The sequence below is a fragment of the Mytilus trossulus genome, chromosome 8 (genome assembly GCF_036588685.1).
Source record: "Mytilus trossulus isolate FHL-02 chromosome 8, PNRI_Mtr1.1.1.hap1, whole genome shotgun sequence".
Classification (NCBI taxonomy): Eukaryota; Metazoa; Mollusca; class Bivalvia; order Mytilida; family Mytilidae; genus Mytilus; species Mytilus trossulus.
The window spans coordinates 57,615,180-57,638,830 of NC_086380.1; the positions used below are offsets into that span (position 1 = coordinate 57,615,180).

Here is a 23,651-nt window from a genome sequence, read left to right on the forward strand (position 1 = left end):
TTCAAATCTCGTTAAAATCTGAAATCTCGTATCGTAGCGAATAACACAAAAAGAAACATGTCTGCCATCAAGTCGCTAAATCCTAAAGCTGAAGTTGCAAGAGCTGCACAAGCCTTAGCTGTGAACATTAGTGCAGCAAAAGGTCTTCAGGATGTTCTTAAATCTAATCTTGGTCCAAAGGGCACACTGAAGATGTAAGAATTTTACAAATTCATATTTTATTTATAATCATGATCAGACATGTGGATACCACATGGTTTCAGTTCGAAGAATTTTCTAGAATCTATTGACAGAATGTCCTTAGAAACATGTATATTTTATGTCATTTTGTTGAAGAGAGTTTGTTAATACCGACGAGCAAAATCTGTGAAATAAAAGGCATTGAACATATCCGTGATTCGGCAAGGGTCGAAATGACTTCTTTTTTTTTTGAAAAAAGGGGGGAGGGCGTTGTTTCTTCTTTTTCGTGTGCATTTATCTCGGACTGTTTTTTATTTTTCGGTAGCAAGTACTATACACCTTATCGCTATTTGTAAATATGTCCCCTTTGAACTGTTGACATCATACAACAATCTCTTTTCCATTTCGGCATCAGATATTTTTCTTAGTCCAAGATTACTCTTACATCCAACGGCTGTTTTGACAGACAAGTTGGGACAGCAAGATGTCAGAATTCATCCCATACAAAAAGGTGGATATTTGGCTGTCTAAAATGAATGCTCTGCTTTTTTGCTTCTGTCGTTCTGGGACTGAATGACAACCTTGGATCAATATAAATTAGGCATGGATTTGTTTATATTTCATTATCTCTTTATTTATGATAGTTTTCATCTTTCTGTGACACCTTCCTTAGTATGTCTATGAAGTCGTAACGCTGAAGCCATTTTTTTTTGTCTAACCTTTGAACATGTTGAAAGAGAATTCAGCAGATGCAGACATAATTTTGCCTTCCTTGTGGGTTAAAATATGGAGTCAAGCCAAACGGAGACATCTACAGTATTAACCGAAAGTAGGGATGTTCTTTACGGAGATCCTAGCCAGGACATTACATTACAAAACGTCTATCAACTGCTAATAAACATGAATGGCAGACTTACTTCTATTGAAACGGGAATGACACAAGTCACCCAAATGAACAGAACATTAAATACCTTAGCTAAAAATTTTAGCGAGTTAAAAACAAAAGTTAACGAAGTTGAATCAAAAGTTCAAAAAATAAATGTAAGATGCGAAAAAAGTGAGTCCGAAATATCACAAATTAGAACACAACATGGAAATCTAGATAAACAATTAAAGAATTTACATGTTAACAATAAAGAAGTGAATACTAATTTACAGAGTATAAGTGATTTTATGGACGACTTTAAAGTAAAACATGACAACAATGTAAAAGATGTAAAACAAATAAGATCTTCTGTTAGTAGAGTAGCTAACGACTTAGACGACCGAACAACCGAATTGAGATCAGAAATTAAATCAGCTTTAAGTGATGCGCAAGAGGAACATGAAGAACTTCGCAACAAAGTAATCGATTTGCAATGCAGATCGATGAAAAATAACTTGGTATTCACAGGAATACAAGAGACGGAGCACGAAAATACAGAACAGGTAGTGAAAGACTTTATACGCAAAGAATTGCATATTTCAGATTGGATAGAACTGGGAAATGTTCACCGCTTCGGCAGTGGAGCTCGCGCAGGAAAAAGAGGCCGCCCGCGACCAATCGTAGCCAGATTTATCTTCTATAAAGATCTTGCAAGGGTACTATCTAACACCTACCGCCTGAAAGGTAAATCGTTCGGAGTCAACCAACAATTCCCGGACGAAATTGAGCAGGCTAGAAAGAGTCTTTACCCGATCATGAAGAAAAAACGAGCTGAAGGTTGCCAGGTCAAGTTAGTGAGGGACATCTTGTATGTCGATGGGGTAATATATAATGAAGAACGCAATGTTGAAGACGATATAGCTACGAACACACAGACTCACACAAAAATGTCGCATACTCCAGATAAAAACCCTGTACAAAAACGCAAACGTACAACGACGCCAAAACACTATTAGCAACCCCATAGAGAGTCAGTTGTTACCGATGCTTTACTGAAAGACATTAAAATGTTAAACCTAAACTGTTGCGGTGTAGTGAGAAAATCGCAGTATCCTGAATTTATCAAATTGATAAGTGACCATGATATTATATGTTTGACTGAAACAAAAACTGATAATTTTGATAATATTAACATACCAGAATATACTTTTAAATTTAAAAATCGAAAGTCACACTCCAGAGTAAAATCAGGTGGCATAGCTTTTGGGTATAAAAATGAAATGTCTAAATATATTCATATCATTGAGACTAAGAGTAGCCTAGTGCTATGGGCTAAGATATCTGCAAATTTCCTACAGACTGATGAAGACTTGGTGATTGGGAACGTGTACATCCCTCCTGAAAATTCGCTGTACAAAATAACCGATTCATTAAACGAACTAGAGCAAGAGTTGTTGAAACTTTCTGTTAACTATAAATACATTATGCTTGTCGGAGATTTTGATAGCAGAACTGCTTCTGATATTGATTTTTCAAATATTGTAAATAGCAAACATGATATACAGTACAGGTAGGGACTTATTTTTATGGAAGCCTTAATCCGTCTAGATGTCAGACTGGTCGGACAGTTGTCCCAGAGTAATAAACACCTGCTGTGCAATATCCAAGTGGAAGGTCATAAATCAATCTGTACCAGCTTGATTAGAATTAAATTTTACCTGTACAGATATATTTGTATTTATGGAGAATAGATAAATGTAAAATATTGTTTTGTATTCAAAGAGAAAGAATTGAAATTAAAATTAAATATAAGAATTTAAATAAAAAATTGAATATTTAGAATTAAAATTGAATATCATGAATGTGGGATTTTTTTTTTATAATTTGAAAATGAAATAAAGACGATTTTTAACAATATATTGTGTTGCTAATTATTATAATAGTTTTGTGCCAATAAACTATTTTTTATTTGCATTTGCATTTGTAAACCGTAAATATTTCATCTAATTCAAAATAATAAGCCTAATAACAACCAAGACTGTTATCAATCGAAGTTTAAATCAAATTGTTGAGACATCAATCCCGTAAATTATACGAGTTTTCGTTGATGGTTATATTATTTCCCCCTTTTAACGACCTGTTCCTTTATATGTTATTATTAGAAACACAATTTTAAGTATAAGGCCAACATATCGTATTTATAAAATATGTATAGGCATTGTGAATAAAGTTATTTTTCTTTTGATACAACTTTCCCCGTCGGAGCCTCTACATCAATTCACACCTGTCAATCATTTCTCGCAAGTAAAACATTTTGGTCAGACAGATCACTCGTGCTTTCTATTTTGACATATTTCCCGTTAATCTCTTTGAAAGTCAAACAATTGGTTTCTTTAAATACAATATTTATAACGCCGTGATCATATTTCGATTCCTATTTTTTATTTAACAAAAAATTGTTGACAATCGAAATATTGCCTTTCTATTTTCATGTCTCAGTCGACTCTTTTATGAAAATCGCCGGTGTTTTTATTATAAATATATTTTACGAATCGATACACGAAAATCAAAATTTAACCTTATATAGTTTATTGAATAAATGCACATTTATACCCCAATGGGGTTGAAGGTTAATCGTACTATTCATGATCAGCTGTCTTTACTTTTTCGTCGTTTTTCTAGTCATTCTATAGCTCGCGCAGTCCGTAAGAATTTTTAAATCGATGTTGTCCGAAGTTTAAAGGAGTCCTCCAAAGTAGAATATTTAAATGGGAATCCGGGAAATTACTGATAAAAATAAAACAAAAAATAGTTAAAGAAGACTAAATCTTGTTTTGATTTTACATGTATGTAAATCGATTAAATTTCTATTCTGGTCAATCGATCAAGAGCCTCAAAACTAACGCACAATACTGTCAATCATTCCACATCAAATTTAATCATGAATGGATTTTCCCACGGTCTTTCAGTAAGGTCACCTGAGTTTACTGTTACGACATTTCCCGCCATAAAAGAATCTCGTGCAGTGGACAAAATCAATCTTTAACATCTTTTATTAGCATTCAATAATATTGTGAGTGGAGTCAAGTTAAAGTTCAACCACGTGCACACGCTTTTGATCACTAATATGTGTATCATGCAATTATCTTTTTACGGCAAATTTTTCTTAACAAATTGCTGTTAAAAATATATAACATACAAGTTTCCTTTTTTACATGGATTGTGCGTAAATTAATATTACGTAATTAATTTAAGTTCGGGATTTCGGGATTAACACTTCGGCATCTGGGAATTCTTTTTTTCGCGATGTCGGGATTTTGATTTATTTAAATTCGGGACCTTGGGACTTCGTGTTTTTATCCCCGGGATTTCGAGATCCGGACCCTATTTACCCCCTACCCCCAAATGCAGATCAATTATATAAATTTAACATAATGAACAAACACGGAAATCTTAAACTAAACTTATGTCCGGGAAGAATCAATATCTTCTTCTAGTGTTATTATTTGCGTTATATTTTATTGATACATCTCCAACTTTGAAGTTTCGGACAATAAATTGTTTACAGTAAAAAGTAAAAACTACAAAGAATCAGCAAGCTACTAAATAATATACAAGTATTGCTCACTGTAATTATTTTTTATATCTCGGAACTGACCCAACACAGACTGAATTGAATATTAAATACATATTGTAGAAATATTTTGCATGTGGCCGCGTCAAACTAACCCTGGAGACAGCATTCTGCTAATGGATTTAAGAGTTAAACAAACATAATCGTAATCTTCCAGAAATAGAATACATGTAAAAAATATTTATGTTTGAAATTTTATGCAAACAAATAAGAAACAGATACACAAAAAAAAACAAAAATAAATAACAAAGAACATAGAACAAAAATAATTTTGAGGAACAAATTAAAAAAATAAATAGCAGTTGAAATATAAAAACCATAATTTAAAAAATAGGCTATTTTTATTAAAACAAAGTTTTCTCCAGTACTTCACCTGTAAAAATATTTTATGTCAAAAACGATGTAATCAATAAAGTGACTGAGAGGTTAAAATTACAGGTAACCTGATTCTGAAATCAGTGAACCGTAATTCTAGCAGCACGGATTAAGATGAAAGGACAAATATATTGCCAATCACACCTGGATTTGTTGATTAATGACCATACTACCTACCATAAAAATGTCCGATTATTGATATCCGACTAGACGGATTAAGACATCCATAAAAATAAGTCCCTACCCGTACTGTAGTTAGTGATTCAGATTTATGCTATGATTACTCAAATGCTTTACAAGAGTTAAATATGTTAAGTTTTAGAAAAAGTAAAGATATATCGAAAAACACTTATGGGAACGCTTTACTTGATATTTGTAAAAATAACAATTTGTTCATTTTGAATGGTAGAGTGAATGGTGATAAAGAGGGAATATTTACATGTAGAAGTTCTAGTGTTGTTGACTATTTTATTTGCTCATTTGAATTATTAAATCATGTTGTAAATATGCATGTAGATACGTTTTCGTCTCTTTACTCAGATGTACATTGTCCATTGACACTTTTGTTAAAATTTAAAATTGAGCAAAATGCTGTAACTGAAGCTGAAAACAATGATGTAACAAGTGGTAGTGAAAATATAAAGTTAAAAAAGTGGGATAATGAAAAAAAACAAGATTTCATTGAGAACATTGATGGAAATAAGATTACAGAATTAGAAAATGAATTAATGTTTTTGCATTCAAGTGTTATGTCGCAAAATTCTGTAAATAAATTGTCCGAACATATAAATGATATACTTTTGGAATCAGCAGAAAAGGTACTAGGTACCATTACTTATAACACGAAGGTTAAAAAGAGCACAAAGGAAAGCAAACCATGGTTTGACAAAAAATGCTGGGAGCAAAGAAAGTGCTCACGAATTGCAAAACGACGATATAAAAACAACAAAACATCAGATAATCATGTTCAAATGAAAGATGCAGAGAGAAAGTATAAAAAAACAGATGGATTGTTCTATACAAGAGTATAGAAAGATTTTTAGAAAAAAGATGCAAAATTTAAAAAACAGTAACTCTAAGGAGTTCTGGAAAATTTTAAATGAAAAAAGAGAAAAACGTAGTCCAAATATTTCCATCGATGTTCTCTTTGATTTCTTTAAAGACTTGAATTCGTCGGATTCAGTCGACGATGTCCCTGTTTCGCAAGTACCAAACCAGTTCAATGAAACTCTTAATAGTATCATAACAGAAAAAGAAATATTTAATTGTATTAAAGATTTAAAAAATGGAAAGGCTTGTGGAGATGACAAAATTATTAACGAATATATTAAAAGCACATGTCATATTTTTATGCCTATATATGTTCAATTTTTTAATATTGTTTTCGATTCTGGTAAAATTCCAGAAGCATGGTTAGTTGGTAACATTATTCCTTTTTATAAAAATAAAGGTGATACAAAAAACCCAGAAAATTATAGACCTATCACAATTCTAAGCTGCATGGGAAAGCTATTTACTTCAGTTTTGAATTCAAGACTATCCACCTTTTTGGAAAATTACTTATTGTTAAATGAAAATCAATCAGGATTTAGAAAAGGCTATTCAACCATAGATAGTATTTTTGTCCTACATATTCTTTTTGAACTATTGAAGATGCGAAAGAAAAAACTTTTTTGTGCTTTTATAGACTTTGCTAAAGCCTTTGACACAGTTTGGCGATCTGGTTTATGGCAAAAACTTCTGGAGAATTTTATCAGTGGAAAAATGTATGATACCATTGTAAATATGTATAGTAACATTAAATCAAGAATTTTTGATGGTAGTGTATTTTCAGAGTATTTTCCGTGTAATGTCGGTGTACGTCAAGGCGAAAGCCTCTCACCTTTATTATTTTCACTGTATATTAATGATCTTGAACATTTTTTAAAAGAACAAGATGTAGAAGGGTTAAAAACAGTATCCGATGATATTGAAAATGAGCTAGACTACTATTTAAAATTGTTTCTGATTCTGTATGCAGATGACACAGCTCTTTTGGCAGAGTCAAAAAATGACTTACAAAAGCAGCTTGACTCTTTGTATAACTATTGTGAACTTTGGAAATTGAAGGTTAATGTAAATAAAAGTAAAATTGTAGTTTTTTCAAAAGGTAGACCATTATCAAATATAGAATTTAAATATAATAATACTGTTTTAGAAATTGTAAATGAGTTTACGTACCTTGGTGTTATTTTTTCTAGAACAGGAAGTTTTTCTAAGGCAAAAAAGGCACAAGCAGAAAAAGCCACACACGCTATGTACGATGTTATCCGCAAAGGTCGAAAACATAATTTATCTATAGAATGCCAACTCGATCTTTTCGATAAAATTGTTAAGCCTATTTTATTGTATGGAAGTGAAGTTTGGGGAGTCGGCAACATTTCTGTTATTGAAAGGGTCCACCTTAAATTCTGTAAAATTTTGTTAAATGTAAAGAAGTCAACGCCAGATTTCATGATTTATGGAGAACTGGGAAGATATCCTTTGGAAATTGATATCAAGTTGCGGATTTTAAATTACTGGTCGAAACTTATGTGTGGAAAGCAAGAAAAACTTCCTGTTATTTTGTATAAATATGCATATAAAAAGTATGGGATGAGTATTCCATGGCTTAAAAATATAAAATCTATTCTAGATAGTTGTGGACTGTCATATGTTTGGAATTCACAGTACTTTGTTAGTAATACATGGTTATATAATAAGGTTTAAGTTTGTGTTGTAGACCAATTCAAACAAAATTGGCACTCTATCTTATTAGAATCGCCAAAAGCTATTAATTATCGTCTATTCAAAGATAATGCTGAAAGAGAAAACTATTTTAAGATACTAGATGATAAAAATATTATTACTTTTTGTAGATTCAGGATACTCAGTCATAAACTTCCTATTGAAACTGGAAGGTGGAAAAATATACCTAGAGAAAATCGAAATTGTAAACTTTGTAATTCAGGAGATATTGGGGATGAATTCCACTATATTTTTAATTGTTCGAAATTTAATCATGATAGAGAAAAAAATTTGAAACCATATTATCTAAATAGACCAAACGTATTGAAATTTCATGATTTGATGAATACTAGAAACATCAGTATGTTGAATCATTTGTGCAAATTTATCAAACTGATTAATAAACAGCTGGACTCTTAGGGGAAACATTGTTAAATGTATTTTTTTATATAATATTGTATACATGCATAATGTGTTTTTTTATATTACATGTAGCTGGAAATATTTTTCCAGTTGTAGATCATACATTTGTATTAATTCTGACTTTATGTTATATTATAAATGTTTATAATATCTCTGTACCATGGATTTTGGTTTATGAGAATAAAGATATATGCTAATTGGTGGAAATACATGCAGTTATATCCAAAAGAAATAAGTTTTTTTTTCATTTAAGCTGGACTACTCCTAAGAGTATAAAATATTAAACTCTGTAAAATTTTATGGACCCCAAATTTCAGGAACATTCAATTTCCAATATATATATTTTCCAGAAATTTGGTTTTTACTAATTTTATAGAGTTTGACATTTTATATTCTCCAGAAGTGACGTATCTTGGGAAATCTGGGAAACTATTTTCAAACACTTTTCTAACAATTCTAAATCTCCTTGATATCACTTATTTTTAAAACCATAAACAAAAATGAAATAAAAGATTAGAATGTATACAAAAAAAGACCTTTTAAAATCCCTGATTTAGCACAGGGGTTATGAATTATTTTTTTTACTACCCCCTAATGTTTCTATTGGATCATATGGATAGAGAGAAAGTTAATGTCCTAATATACCCTGAGCCTATGTTTTAATGTGGCACAACTGTCTTTTGTGAATTTTTGGGCAAATACCCAGATACTGGAAGCTGACAAAAAAAAGGTAGAAATGTATATAAAAGAGGAATATGTGATTCATTGACACATTAGAATAATTTTGCTGTATGTGTTACTTGACAGGTTGGTGTCTGGATCAGGAGATATCAAACTGACCAAGGATGGAAATGTTCTACTTCATGAAATGGTAAGATTTAATGTGGTCACTGGCAGCCTTCACGCTTAACTTTTGAGTCAAGAAGCCAGAAGCTTTTAGATAAGATTCTGTTGGCTATGTAGAGAAGACTTTTACTAGCCTGTTAACAATTTTACTAGCCTTAAAGCAATATTACAAGCCTGTAAACAATTTTACAAGCCTTAAAGCAATTTTACAAGCCTGAAAGCAATTTCACAAGCCTGAAAACAATTTAACAAGCCTGAAAGCAATTTTACAAGCCTGAAAGCAACTTTACAAGCCTGAAAGCAATTTTACACAATTTTACAAGCCTGAAAGCAATTTTACAAACCAATGCCTGAAGGACTTGTGGTTCATTATAAAGACTGCACTGTTTACTGTCAACTTCACATCTCATTTTCAAATTCTAGTTAGAAAGTTAATAAAGTCCTGAATTAGACACAGTACTTTCTTCATTTCCTTTTTATTAATTTTGATATGCAAACATTTCTGATTTTTAATAGTATTTTTGATGTACATGAGTGTCATTGTAGATTAAAACATATATTAGCAAACATTTCTGTATTTACAATCTGTGTATTAAAATTTATTTTGTAGTAAATAAACTCAATTTAATTATAGTATGTTCCCTTTGGAATTTTTACACAAGATATTAAAATTCAAACTCTATTGTAACTAATACATATGACCATTTAATTTTTGTAGTCCTGTATATCAAACAATTTTTACTGATGCCTGTACATGTTCACTAATGACATTGAATAAAAATATTTATCCCTCGCAGCAAATCCAGCATCCAACAGCTTCTCTGTTCACTAATGACATTGAATAAAAATATTTATCTTTCACAGCAAATTCAGCATCCAACAGCTTCTCTGATTGCCCGAGTAGCCACAGCTCAGGATGATATCACCGGAGACGGAACAACGTCTAATGTTCTTATCATTGGAGAACTCCTCAAACAGGCTGATCTTTACATCTCAGAAGTGAGTAGTTTGAAATTAAGTGTTTAGGTATATTTCATTTAAAGTTCAGTTCTTTGTATTAACTTACATGTACATGTATGTGCCAAATTGTCTTCAGTTTTTGTTGGACTACAATCATACCACACTGGAGATAAAATTTGTCTGACCTCTAAAAAAGTGTTTTAATTGATGTTCTAGCAAAAGGCATTCAGCAAAACGATACATAGCACAGCTTTGAATTGTAATAAGTCATTTAATTGTGTACTTATTTCTGTTTCTCTGCTTGAATTCCTTAAAACAACATTTTTAGTTAGTTGAGATGAAAATCATTACTGAGTTTGCCAGAAAACTAGTTTGAAGTTTAATGCAGGCTTTGATAAGACTTTTACTCAATTGACACAATTTGGTACTTATGAAAAATAAATTAATCCAAACAAACATGTGCAAATTTAAAATTACCGGGGACAAAATTTACTAACATTCATGCAATAACTCAGTATACAGTTTCAGAAAGAGAAAAACTTGAATACTTTAATAAATGTTTTTATTTATATAATAATGTTTCTTTTCAGGGTCTTCACCCAAGACTGATCACAGAAGGATTTGAGCTGGCAAGAAACAAGGCCCTTGAGGTAACATTCAATCATGTTGAATTACAGTTGAACTTACTCATTAAATTTATAAGAATATTTTGCATTTGTTGAGAAACAGACTTGAAATAAATATACAGCAGAATACATAGAGTGCTTGCTAGCTGAACTGTGGAGTCATTATTTTAGGTAAACTACCCTCATTTAAGACTAAACTAGTCCGACAGATGAACAATCTCAGTCTGTAGGACTAGACAACTCCGAAAGGAAGGTAGTATACATAACCTAATTATGACTTAATGGGGAAGCTAACCAAAGATACTACCTTTACCTATACATGCTACACACTCAATGCATTCTGCTGTCATATGTGTTATCTTTTTAAAGAAATATTATACCTGCAGGGGGCTGTACATATATTGCTATCAACATATTACTGTGGATTCATTATTAACATATTATCACTTTTCTCAAGAAGTACAGAATAGAATGTCTTCACATTTTATTAGCAGTTTGACAGTAAAACACTCATTATCACTTCTCTTATAAAAATAGTGCATTTAGCACATTCTATACATTATATCCAGAAACATTTAAAAAAATTCATCAATGGAATATTAACTCGGATGTTTAGGCTAAAAAATGGTGTATAAATCATGATTAATCTTTTATCAGTTCTAAAAATACAAAAAATGTAATTGTAAAAGTAATCAATATGTGACATTGGAGTTATCTTCCTTTCAATGCTTAATTCAACTATCCAATGTAAAATATTGAGTACCTAATTCAAGATGACTGCAACTCATTCTGATTCCTCAATGCTCACAAGTACTTTGATTTTATACTTTGAGTTATGAAAGGGGGAAACTATTTGAGCTAAACAACACACACAATTGCTTGTTGATACAAACTTTCTCAAACTATATGGTAAGACAAAGGCATTACAGTTGAACAAACAAGTGATTGCTTTAAACAGCAAACATGACAAAAAAAAATAATGCATTAAAATATGTAACATCTTTAATAGTGTAAATGACCAAAAAACACAGTTTACTTTTACAAATTGTGACTTGGATGGAGTGTTGTCTCATTGACACTTATACCACATATTCTTATACCTATGTTAAATATAATTGTAGGTTTTGGAAGCAGTGAAAATCTCCAAGGTCATAGATCGTGACACTCTGATTCAAGTAGCCCAGACTTCTCTCAAGACTAAAGTGCACTCTGAACTTGCAGATCTTCTGACTGAGGTAAGAAAAGAACTGAATGGCTAAAATAAGCATTCCAATCCAAAAACAATGTAATACAAAATGGACCAATTGATATCAATATAATGTACATATACTCCATACTACCTGGCATTAGTGTGTTAGCCTGCAGTGTGGGAGATTGTGGATTCAAACGCTTCCCGAGTCAAACCCAGGACTTTAAAGCAAATTAGTATGTGCAACATCTCTTCATAGCATGCCACATTAAGGAGTTTGAGCAAAGTCTGGTTGACTTGGAATCATAATAATGTGGGAAGGGGAGGTTGACATTTATCCTGTGAACTGTTGCCTGTTAAAAATTCTGGCTCGACGTGTTGGTCTAGTACAAAGTAAAGTTTAATCTTTTATCACATCATCATTTTATCATCCTGAATATCTTATATGCCACTGGAAGCTTAAAAGCCATCCGTCTATCCATCTTGAAATTTCTTGTATAATAAATTGTTGACCACATTTACAGGCAGTAGTAGATGCAGTATTATCTGTAAAGAAGGAAAACGAACCTGTAGACTTACATATGGTAGAAATCATGGAGATGCAACACAAGACAGACATGGACACTGTGTAAGTTTTATTATCAACCAGGAAAAGATTTGTCTGTCCATTTTGTTTGTCAGTTTGCTGTATCTTCTTCGTTTTCCCCACATATCCAAATTCAGGAAAGGCATGCCATTAAAACTTCAGAAAATCCATCCATTTTGTTTGTCAGTTTTTTGTATCTTTTCGTTTTTCCAATATATCCTAATTCAGGAAATATGTCATTGAAACTTTTAGAAAATCTTTTATAGTATTTGCTGTTCAAATCTATTCAGATATTTTCGATATGTAATTTATTCCAACTGGTTGATAGTTATCTCATTGACTTTCATACCAAATCTCCTTATTAATACAAGAACTTTGAAATGAATTAAAAAACTTCCGTTCATGAAGAAAAGAAATACTAAACCTAGATAAAGACTTCCTCTAGATTTGAATCAAGTAAAGTCAATACTGCCAAATAGATCTGTGACACCTCTTTTAAGTGAAAATCTTGTCTTTTCATGTTGAGGTTATTGATAATGTACAATGATATACTTTATAACTAGTAAAGGGATTAGTATTAGATCATGTAGGGTTTGTGTCTAAATATTTATGATATACACTGATATACTTTCAGACTAGTAAAAGGTTTAGTATTAGATCACGGAGCACGTCATCCACAAATGCCAAAGCGTGTTGAAGATGCCTACATCCTCACTTGTAATGTTTCATTGGAGTATGAAAAAACGTAAGTTTATTTGAATTAATCACTAAAAGATTTAGATTTACAATTAACACAAACTATAATGAGAGATTAAATCTGAAATACTGTCGATTCATTTATTTTTCACAGGTGCTATTTTTCTTGGATTGAAGAAAATTTGCATTTTCCTGGATATTTTATATCATGGTTTTGCAAATTTTGTATGTTTGTATAACATTGAATATTTAAATTCAAGATTCCCCTGTACCTAAGATATCCATGAAAAAAGATATTCAATAAATACTAATGAATCAACAGTAACATGTAACCACATACAATAAATAGTTTTCATGCTTGGGCTCAGGCCTTCCAGCCAAGGCTTGGAAGAAGTTCTACTACATGCCAATAGAATCTATCCAAAATTTTCCAAAAAAATTAAACTTGAGGACTCTGGTTGGTTGCAAGAGTTTATTGTGAAAAAAATAAAGATATAAACATAACAAGCAAAAAATGAATTTGCCAATATCTATGGTGATAACGGCCCAATTACTTGTCATATATTTATAGATTATCGTTGTTCATCTCAATGACATTGAGCCAGTAATGTAAATAGAGATAAGCAATCTAGTTGAGATGACCAATGATGAACTGTTTATTGCTGTTTTACCTATGACAACATTGTTAATTTCATTGACAATGTCACATACGCCCTAAGTTTCTCGCCATACATTTTAATATCACTCTACTGTGCTGGGAACGAAAAATTATCAGTTTGTAATTTCAAAGGAACATTTCCTAAAATAGTGATAAAATTGCATATCACCATCTGACACTTCAAAAATAAACAATGCCCCTTTACTCAATTTTATCCTTTACTTTTACAGTGAGGTGAATTCAGGATTTTTCTACAAGAGTGCTGAGGAGAGAGAGAAGTTTGTTCAGGCTGAGAGGAAGTTTATTGATGATAGAGTGGAGAAAATCATTGCTCTCAAGAAGAAAGTCTGTGATGGCAACAAGAAAAGCTTTGTTGTTATTAACCAAAAGGTAATTTACACTTAACGAAACTAGAATTCACACTGGAAATGTGAAAATTTCTTATATGAGTTATTTCTTCAGGTTATTTAGACTTTACAAAACAAGCATTCACACAGAAAAAGTTATGTAACAATTCCTATATGAGATCATTTCTACTCCATTTTTACAAATTTAGAAATGAATAAAAGATTTATACTTTGTATGAGTACATTTTTATTAATCTGCATTTAACTATGCTATTAATGGACAATTTACTATAAAACTTAGTATCCAATGATGAATATATTTTATTAAGAGAAATTATTTCAAAAATGTTGTCTTTTGATATTGAAATGATTGTAAAATAAATCATTGTGTCCATTTGACAGTAGATGATATGGCCAAGAAATATCTAATCGGGTACAATTTAAATGCAGAAATGGTATCAGTGAAATGAGACCGAGTCATAACTATGTAAGATGCTATGATGCTAGGGTTAGTACTTCGCTTTTGTAGGCAATCAAAAGACGTTGTGTTGCTCTCAATTCTATAATTCAGATCCCATACAAGTTTGCGTTACAATAACGTTACGTCAACAATAGTAACGTTGGGTACGTTTGAACAAGGTCGTGAATCTTTGACAATAACTATTTAATATGATATACTTGTGCTGGTGTTGAGAAAAGCTACTGAAATATCACTGCTTTAAAACCCTGGGCTTGTGAATTCTTTCAGAAAATTTTAACATTTAAAGCTAAATTTAAGACTGCGGTGATTATTTATTGTAGGGAATTGATCCATTGTCTTTAGACTTATTGGCAAAGGAAGGAATCATGGGATTGAGGAGAGCCAAGAGGAGAAATATGGAAAGGTAAATTATTGTACAACACCTAATTCTCACGGGCAATTATTTGTATCTACTACTGTAAATTCAGAAATTAATGGACGTTTTTTTATTGCGAAAAAATGCGACAGAGTTGTAAACAATAATTTAAACTCACATTTTGAAATATTTTATATGAATTAAACAGGATTTTTCTCAAAATCGTAATTGTTAAAATCGCATTAAAGTCTAAAATGGCAATAATAAATGCACTCAATAATTTTTGAATTTATAGTATCAGGAGTAGAAAAATAATGCCTCAAAACTGGGAAAATCACTATATTGTGACCTGTAAAAGACTGTATTTATTTACACCCTTTATCTTTGATTGATATTTATCTCATTAGCAATCCCACCACATCTCCTTATTTATCTATTACAGGTTGTCTCTGGCTGTCGGGGGAATGGCCATGAACTCTGTTGATGACATGACACCAGATTGTCTAGGATTTGCTGGACTAGTTTATGAACAAGTGTTGGTAAGTTAAAAAAAAGATAAATCTTTTTGTCTCAAAATGCAATGGTAAAAGATAAGTAATGGACAAAGTGTGTTTGTAACAAGTTAAAAATTACTGTTGCATTTATTTATTTTTGTGGATCGAGCAAAACTTTTATTTTTGTGGAATTTTTATTCCACTACCAGTGTGGAATAGGTATTAAGTTAGACATGTGTCTGTATGAACTGAAATTGATTTCTATTCTCTGACTTTAGTTGTTTAATGATAGAAAACAAAGTTTATTACCCCAATAAACAGATCAAGTGTGATTTAGGTGGCGTCAAATTTGCCGATCTAAAGTTGTGTCCCTTTTCAAAATTGCTGACAATCAAAAACATGAATGTTAATACTCCAGAAAATGTTTTAACAGAACTCATAGATAGTGCTGTCGAGTAAGTAGGAAAAAAGTTTTTATCTTTGAATTCTGTAAATTCAGAAATGATTGTTAATTTAGGCCACACTTAAAAATAATTTGGTTTGCCCAAACCCTACCCAAAGGTTGAGACATTGGGTAGGTAGGTAGGCATTTTCTTTTCTTTTTTTCAAAAAAAGAAATTTAAGTATCAGATGTTATAAGTCTTCATGCCTATTTGATTAAAAAAAAACTTCTTCAAATCAGGACAATAAAAGAATTTGAGTAGGCAGCTTTTTTCTGGGTAGGTAGCGTTTGGGCAAACAAACCTATTTTTTATTATGGCCTTATTAATGTGATTTTCTAATGATTAAAACAAGTTTTAATTTTTGCGATATTCAGAAAAGTCCTATTTGATTCATATAAAACATATAAAATGTGATTTTAAATTATTGTAGTCTATTTTCTGAATTTGCAGTAAAATCATGTTGTAAATATCTTATTTTACAGGGAGAAAGCAAGTATACATTTATAGAAGACTGTAAACATCCCCAATCTGTGAGTCTGCTGATCAAAGGTCCAAACAAACATACTCTAACTCAGATCAAAGATGCTATCAGGGATGGACTCAGAGCTGTCAAAAATGGTATCGAAGATGGTTAGTAGATTCACAAAAACATATTTACTGTAGAGTCTCAAGACATGGATTATGATGTGGTTTGAATTACTGTGGATTCATTTATTTTCGTGGGTACCAATTTTCGTGGATTACAGAAAATTTGCCTTTTCATGGATATCTGATTTTGTGGTTTTGCCAAAGTCTGCATACAACCTAATATATAATCTGTAATTAGTTGAACATTTAAATTCTGTGGTTCACATCTACCCACAAAAATTGGTATCCAAGGAATAATAATTAATCCACAGTAACAGACTTAAGTCCAGACATGGACTTTTATGTGTTTTGAATTAAATGATTTATGTTTTTTGTTTTAATTATAGATTATAAAAAAGAGGATTCTAAATGTATGGTTAAATATGTTTGTTTTGTTGGTGTTCAACATAACTTTCAGAGATCATGATAATATCATCAAGTCCACCTTTCGATGGTGAAGGAAGTCTAGACAAAAATGATGGGAAAGAATCACAAATCTTTAGAAGAAAATCTATCAATCTTTGACAATCAATTAAAATTAAAAGTGAAAACATTTTGTGACGAGAAGGCTTTGAACTCTTTGAACTCGGAACCTTAGTGATTGAAAATTCATTCGATTAATAAGTTAGTGAATTGTGTCCAATTAAAAGTGGTTGACCCTTTTTTATTTATTCTTTTACAGCCTGTGTTCTACCAGGAGCTGGAGCATTTGAAATAGCTGCTTATCAGGAACTGATGCAGTACAAAAGTGAGGTCAAAGGTCGTGCAAGACTTGGTATGTTATTTATGAAATAAATACACTCGTTTAGGTTTGAAATAATATAAATTTGTTGCCTGTCATTTTGTATATACAGTGAAAATTGGTCCGCTAGAAAATAAAAGAAATCACAGTAAACCTTGTTATAGAAAAACTCTTGTTCATATGAGGATCTATTAGGAAATTCATTGATACATCTTTGGTTCATCAGAAACTAAAACATACTAGTCAGTACCAAGGCTTCCAAAACGGTCATATATGCCGGTCATTTGTGTAATTTTCGGGTAAAAGTCTGGCTGGGCAAAGCATGAAACGGTCATCTACTTTTTAGTTTCATAGGCTTTTTGGGTCATTTTAACATAAATAAATTCAATGATCTTTTAGACCCAACCTTTTGCCTTTAACAGCCATACATTAATTTCCGGTCATAAAAGTGACATGATGATTAATTACTATCAAAACAATCCCTACTTTAATACCTTCTAATTTTAATCGAGGCTAATAAGTTGTTGGGACAGCTGAAAACTACCTGTTCAGGTGACAGGTAAACTATTTTCAGTACCGCATGGACATCGTTTAAATTAATCGGTCCATTCACAATTATTTTCGTACATTTCATCGGATTCTATCTAATTAATTTAGTCCAAAAGATCAAATTTATAATAAATACATTTATAAACTTGATTTGATGAATCATTTAAAAAGGTTTTACATGAAAAATCGTCAGAACTACGTTGTATGAACAAGAACACGTGTGCGCATGTGCACAGGTGGGAAATTCAATTATGCATCCTACATTTCTTCAAAAATGCTAAAACTATCATTGATACCTGTATCTAACATTCATTTCAAGTATTTTGTTGAAGAAATAACATGGAAAGAGCTTCTTCACTCAGTCGTGCTATGTAAACGTACACGGATTTTACGTATCCATTTATGGTCCATGTTTTACCATTGTGAAGTCAACATCCGGTTTTGAAAAATGTGACTTTAAAACGAACATTAAGTTCTAGACAACGTCATTTTGCACAAATAAAGAGTCTAATGCAGATATGAGCACACTGATGTGCACACTTTGAATGATGCAACGCCAATTTTATCAGTTTATGTCAGAACATAATATTAATATCAAAGTAAAGTTTAGTATCGTTTTTAATCTAATGTCAATCATTGGGATGGCCATCTGATTACCTTAATTGCCAATTGTGACTTAGTCTAAGGGATTAAAATTTTGGATCAGATATAAAATGTCCGGCTGGCTCAGAAAAATTTTGGAAGCCCTGGTCAGTACCATATTCTCGTGGAGCTGATATCGCTATAGAGGATTAAAAATTGCTGTGTTGAATGCAAATCTCAAACAACATTTATTTTGTAGGTGTACAAGCCTTTGCTGATGCCCTGTTGATCATCATCAAGGTTCTGGCCCAAAACTCTGGTTTAGACCCTCAAGAATCTATAGTCAAATTACAGGAGGAATATACTGGTCCTCAACAAGCTGTAGGACTTGATATAAAAACAGGTAAATTGATGTTCAAGCTACAGGTGGTATAATTAGGCCTCTTAGCACTAAGTTAAATTAGCAGGCACTTTTTAAGTATTTAAGTCAGCTTCCACTTATAGGGTGACATCAGTTGTATCAGCAGAAAACTCAAGTTCATAATCTAGAAACGAAGAAAAGTTGCTTGAAAATCATTGGAGACAAGTTGATAATTTAAAAGTGAAAAAAATATTCATGACCGGTAGAAATATAATGGTACAACACAAATTTTTCACTACTTTTAACGCCATTTTCATTCATCCATTGTTGTCACTATATCCTTTGTTAACATTGTCCCATTATTGTTAATACTATATTAAGTTGAAATTACACTATCAAACACAATAGAGGTTGTTTACTGCCTGTCCAAATATTGAGTTAACCCATTCGTTACATTTGGTGCCATGACCAGGATATACTGACAAAAACGAAGGCCATTAGAGTGGGCCATTGAGGAGCCGCAAGAAGAGTAATTTCAAATATAAAAGACTGTCAAATTCAATTAGTGTTTACATAATTTTAATAATAAAATGTTTTTGTTAAATCTTTTTAATTCATTTTGCATGCCATTACACATCACAGCTAATGGACATTGCATCTAGTTTCTCCAAGTATGTGGTCAATTAAGGGATAGACAGGGCCAAAATAAAAATATGGTTTGTTTCCCCTCGCCCGACCGACTCAGAGAAATCCCGCCGACTCAAAAGTTTTTATTCCGTTTTTTTGCAACATTTTTTTTTTATTTCTGGAAATTTTTCGGGGTTGTTTCCGGTGCCGATGATAATTTTATGGTGACCAAAAATCAGCGGTATTGTTTTTGAATTTCAAACATCCTGTATTATTTTGTACACATTCTGATCACGTGATCGACTGGTTTATTTATCCGAGAGATCGTTAATTCACCCAACGATGTCAAATATCGTAGGGACCAGTTCAATAAATGATCAAAATGGCGCCATTTGCAAAACTTTTACTGCCAAATTAACATTTCCTTCCTCCAATTTTTCGCTTTTAAAAGATACCGAAACTTAAGAAAGGAATGGACAGAGACATTAAATGCATGTCTCAGGTGCTGAAAAGTTCATTTCTAAAAAAATATTAGGGAAGTGTTACCCCCTTCTCTGACAACGTGGTCTCGACCATTGATTGAACCATCTATGACTATATCATTACTTTTTCGCGTTTACTACCGAACTGTCAAACCTGCATTGTTTGAGGGAGGCAACCCTGTTATCAAGAGATTCATTATAAGCCCGTATATTACTATTACTTGTCCATCCGTGGCTCTTTTTCAAATGGATAAGGGAATAAGACAAAACGAAAATTTTGTGTAGATGTATATGAAATATCGATATTTGTCAACCAATCATCAATATATATTGTTTAAATATTGCTTTAAATTTAATGTAAACAGAGGATGGCTTGGATTAGGAATAGTATTTAATGCTAAAAAGGCCACAAATGTAAACAGGAAGTTATGTCAGCCAGTAAGGGAGATAATTTGGGAGGGAAAGACCTAAAAGAAGTATTGTCAAATCTTCAAAAAACAAAAAGAAAATGTACAACACTACCTTTTTGAATGTGACATGTATTCAGATGCCCGAGACAAATTATTTCATCAAATATACTTCATAACAGGACAAATTCCAACAGATCTAGATAATTTATTAACAATCAATTTGCCAAATGCAGAAAATATCAATCAACTATAAGCGGAGTACATAGAGGAAACAAACCGTTTTAGTGGATAATTTGATACAAATTTCTTTAAATTTTTTATATTTTTTAATTTTTCATGCCATTTAAATAACCTAATAAACCATTTTTTAAATTTATTTCACTTCATACAATAATTCTATAATATTTTTAAAGCGCCACCTACAATATATATAAAGTACAAAGGAGAAACTACATTTGTGTTCATTATTTTAAAAGAGAGGATAATTTACAAGAGAGATTACTCTGTCATCACGACAAAGATTGAAGATTGAAGAACTTATCTGGTGGCACGTATTCAATTGTTTATAGAATTATCAAACACAACCTCTAAAAATCAATAACAAACCAACCGTGCGACGCGACAAAGTTACTGAGAATTGTGGAAAATCACGCGCTTACCACAGCGCTATCCAAAAATCCTGGGGAGAACACTGGAATCTGTTTCTCAAATGTAGACAATATGCATCTTTTCCAATGATCTCCAAAAAGATGTTTTCTTTCTATGTAAAGACATTGGGCATGGTTGTCGTTGTTTTAGATGTCACAATAAGAAATTCAGAGGAAAGCAAGAAAATTTGATTTTTTATTAATATTGGTGATTTCCTCAATGTCAGAAGCAAAATCTGAGTCCTGAGCTGTCAGAGGGTAAATTGTTTGATGGAACATTCTTCAGGTTGAACAACTACAGTACATGCATATATATATTTAAAACAGTTTGCTACTTAGTAGTCAAACTCACTGTCAAAGAGGGGAAAAAATCAGTCATGAACAATTCTGAGATACAAATCCAAATAAAATCAAATAAAATTAATGTCAAGTTGACACCTGACACAGAGAGCTACAAACATTTAGACAATTTAACACGTACATTTAAGTTGCTACAGATGGCTATATATGCCAGACATACACATAATCGATTTGTTTTGCTCTGTTGGATATAAAAAAAAAATATCAAGACATAAAAAAAAAAAAAAAAACCCTACCTACCTACCCACCTACAAAAATGTGGGTAGGGGTTTGGGGAAACATACATTCTTTTAATTGTGGCCCAGTTTAACTTATGTCAAATGTTAACGCTACTTATACACCGTTCATTTAACCAGTGTGTTTCTAAGAGAAAGTAGCTTACCATACTGATAGTATTTGTGTTGTGTTTACATGAAACTTCTGCATAATAATTATGTTTTCAGGTGAAGCTCTTATACCATCAGATGCTGGAATATTAGACAATTATAGAGTGAAGAGACAATTACTTCATTCATGGTAAGTTTGATGATATATACTGTCATGAAATACATTAAAAAAATTTAGATTTGTTACAAGTTTGTGGTAAAAGACATACACCTTTTCGCTATTTGTCCACCATTGCTGGACATAAAAAAATTCCCATAAAATTTTGACATCATAATAGATAATGTATCCCGCCACAATGAAAAAGTGATTGTTGTATGACTTCAAAATTGGAACAGATTCTAGGGTCAAGCATGACAGTTTTCCATGTAGCTTTAAGGTTTATTTTAAAATCTTACCATATTCATGATATTAATTCAAAAAGTACTTATTTTATCTAGCTTGAACTTTTTGAAACTGACTGCTGAAAGGGATATATTATTAGAATAATCTTCTTTTTGAATGAATATTTGTAATCAAAACAAATCACATTTTAATATTTACCTTAGTGCACATATTCATTGTAATGAGAATTTTTAGAAATATATGCCAAATAACAGTCACGACCAAGATTTCCAATTCACTAAACTTGAAAATCATGGTTTACTATTGACATGTATTCTTGTTAAGAACTGTGAAAGCTACAAATTCAAATATTTTAATTTTATATTTGTGTTTTTTTCAGTACTGTGATAGCCACCAACCTGTTACTAGTGGATGAAATAATGAGAGCTGGAATGTCTTCATTGAAAGGATAGCCCTGATCATGGACAAATCTCATATTTAACTTATACATGTTTTCCCATGCTTTTGTACTATAAATAAAAACTGCAGTCATTAAATTGTTATATTTTTAGAATACAGTTGTGATATAAATATAGATTTTACCACTGCATTGAGTGTGATAAGATATTTATCCACTTGAAACAGTTATGTTTTCAAAATTAAAATATGAGTTCAATTTTTACAGTCGAGAGTGGATAAATATTGTATTGCACAAGAAATATATTCTCTAATAAGTTTAAAACGATATGCAAACAATGTTAATTTTTTTTTTTTGATCGACCTGCAAAAAAGATGTATTTTTTCATCAGGCATGGTCACCTTTGTTCATGGAGTCACAATTGGAATTTCAGAGGAAAGCAAGAATTTTTTTTTCATTATCAAATTTGGACCTGACCAATGAAAATCTGACATCAAATGAAAAGTTGAAGGTGACTCTAGGTTTGTACTCTGTCATTTGAGCAAATCTATTTTCTGAACTTTACAGTAGTTTACTTACCCATAACATCTGAGATTCAACATCCGATCAACTACTAGGTCCTAGCATGAAAAATAGAAATTGACATTTGATGCTTCTTGACTTTGAAACTATCATTTAGGAGTAAATGATTGTTAGGTTTGGGAGTCTGAAGTAAGTGTTTGACTAGGGTGATAGGACTTTCTGCATACTACTCTCTTATGAGATACCAGTTTCAAAATCGAACTTGCTGTGTTGGTTTATTCAAGGCAGGATATGTTCAGATGTAAGTAATGTGATAATTATCTTGTTTATGTGTGCAATATTGTGGTATGACATCTAGGGTCCATCATTCAAGCAGAAACACTAAAAAGCAAATTTTGAAAACATTGATAAATCTCTTGCTTTATTCAACCATTACATGTAGAAAGTTTTTCAAAGGGTACAATGTGAACCTTTTTAGCAAAATTGTTCATTCATTAACCGAACCAATATTATTCACATTCACATGAAAATCTTTAAAAAGTTTTTGATAGCAATTGCTGATTAGTTGTTTGATGCTCAAATCCAATCACAACTCAATATAATATATAGACTATTGGTAACATAGTGTGATGTGGTCTTAAACAATATATAATTATGGGGGCAATAAATTCCATATAGGATTTGAGCGACTA

General features: G+C 31.6%; 1 protein-coding gene across 1 annotated transcript; it reads left to right on the forward strand.

Moving 5' to 3' along the window:
- Positions 1–22,576, forward strand: LOC134681172 (T-complex protein 1 subunit zeta-like). The gene is made up of 15 exons (XM_063540654.1): positions 1–194; positions 9,051–9,114; positions 9,954–10,088; positions 10,640–10,699; positions 11,797–11,910; positions 12,389–12,492; positions 13,085–13,195; positions 14,035–14,194; positions 14,953–15,035; positions 15,430–15,526; positions 16,407–16,554; positions 17,234–17,326; positions 18,684–18,827; positions 21,755–21,827; positions 22,420–22,576. Exons 1-15 carry the CDS (start codon positions 58–60, stop codon positions 22,490–22,492), a joined length of 1,596 nt encoding a protein of 531 aa, XP_063396724.1. The 5' UTR covers positions 1–57; the 3' UTR covers positions 22,493–22,576.
- The last annotated feature ends 1,075 nt before the right edge of the window (positions 22,577–23,651 follow it).

Coding starts and splice junctions, on each gene's coding strand:
- LOC134681172 (XM_063540654.1), top strand. CDS start 58: ATGTCTGCCATCAAGTCGCTAAATCCTAAAGCTGAAGTTGCAAGAGCT. Junction 10,089..10,639: donor CTGATCTTTACATCTCAGAA/GTGAGTAGTTTG, acceptor GTTTCTTTTCAG/GGTCTTCACCCAAGACTGAT. Junction 15,527..16,406: donor TAGTTTATGAACAAGTGTTG/GTAAGTTAAAAA, acceptor CTTATTTTACAG/GGAGAAAGCAAGTATACATT.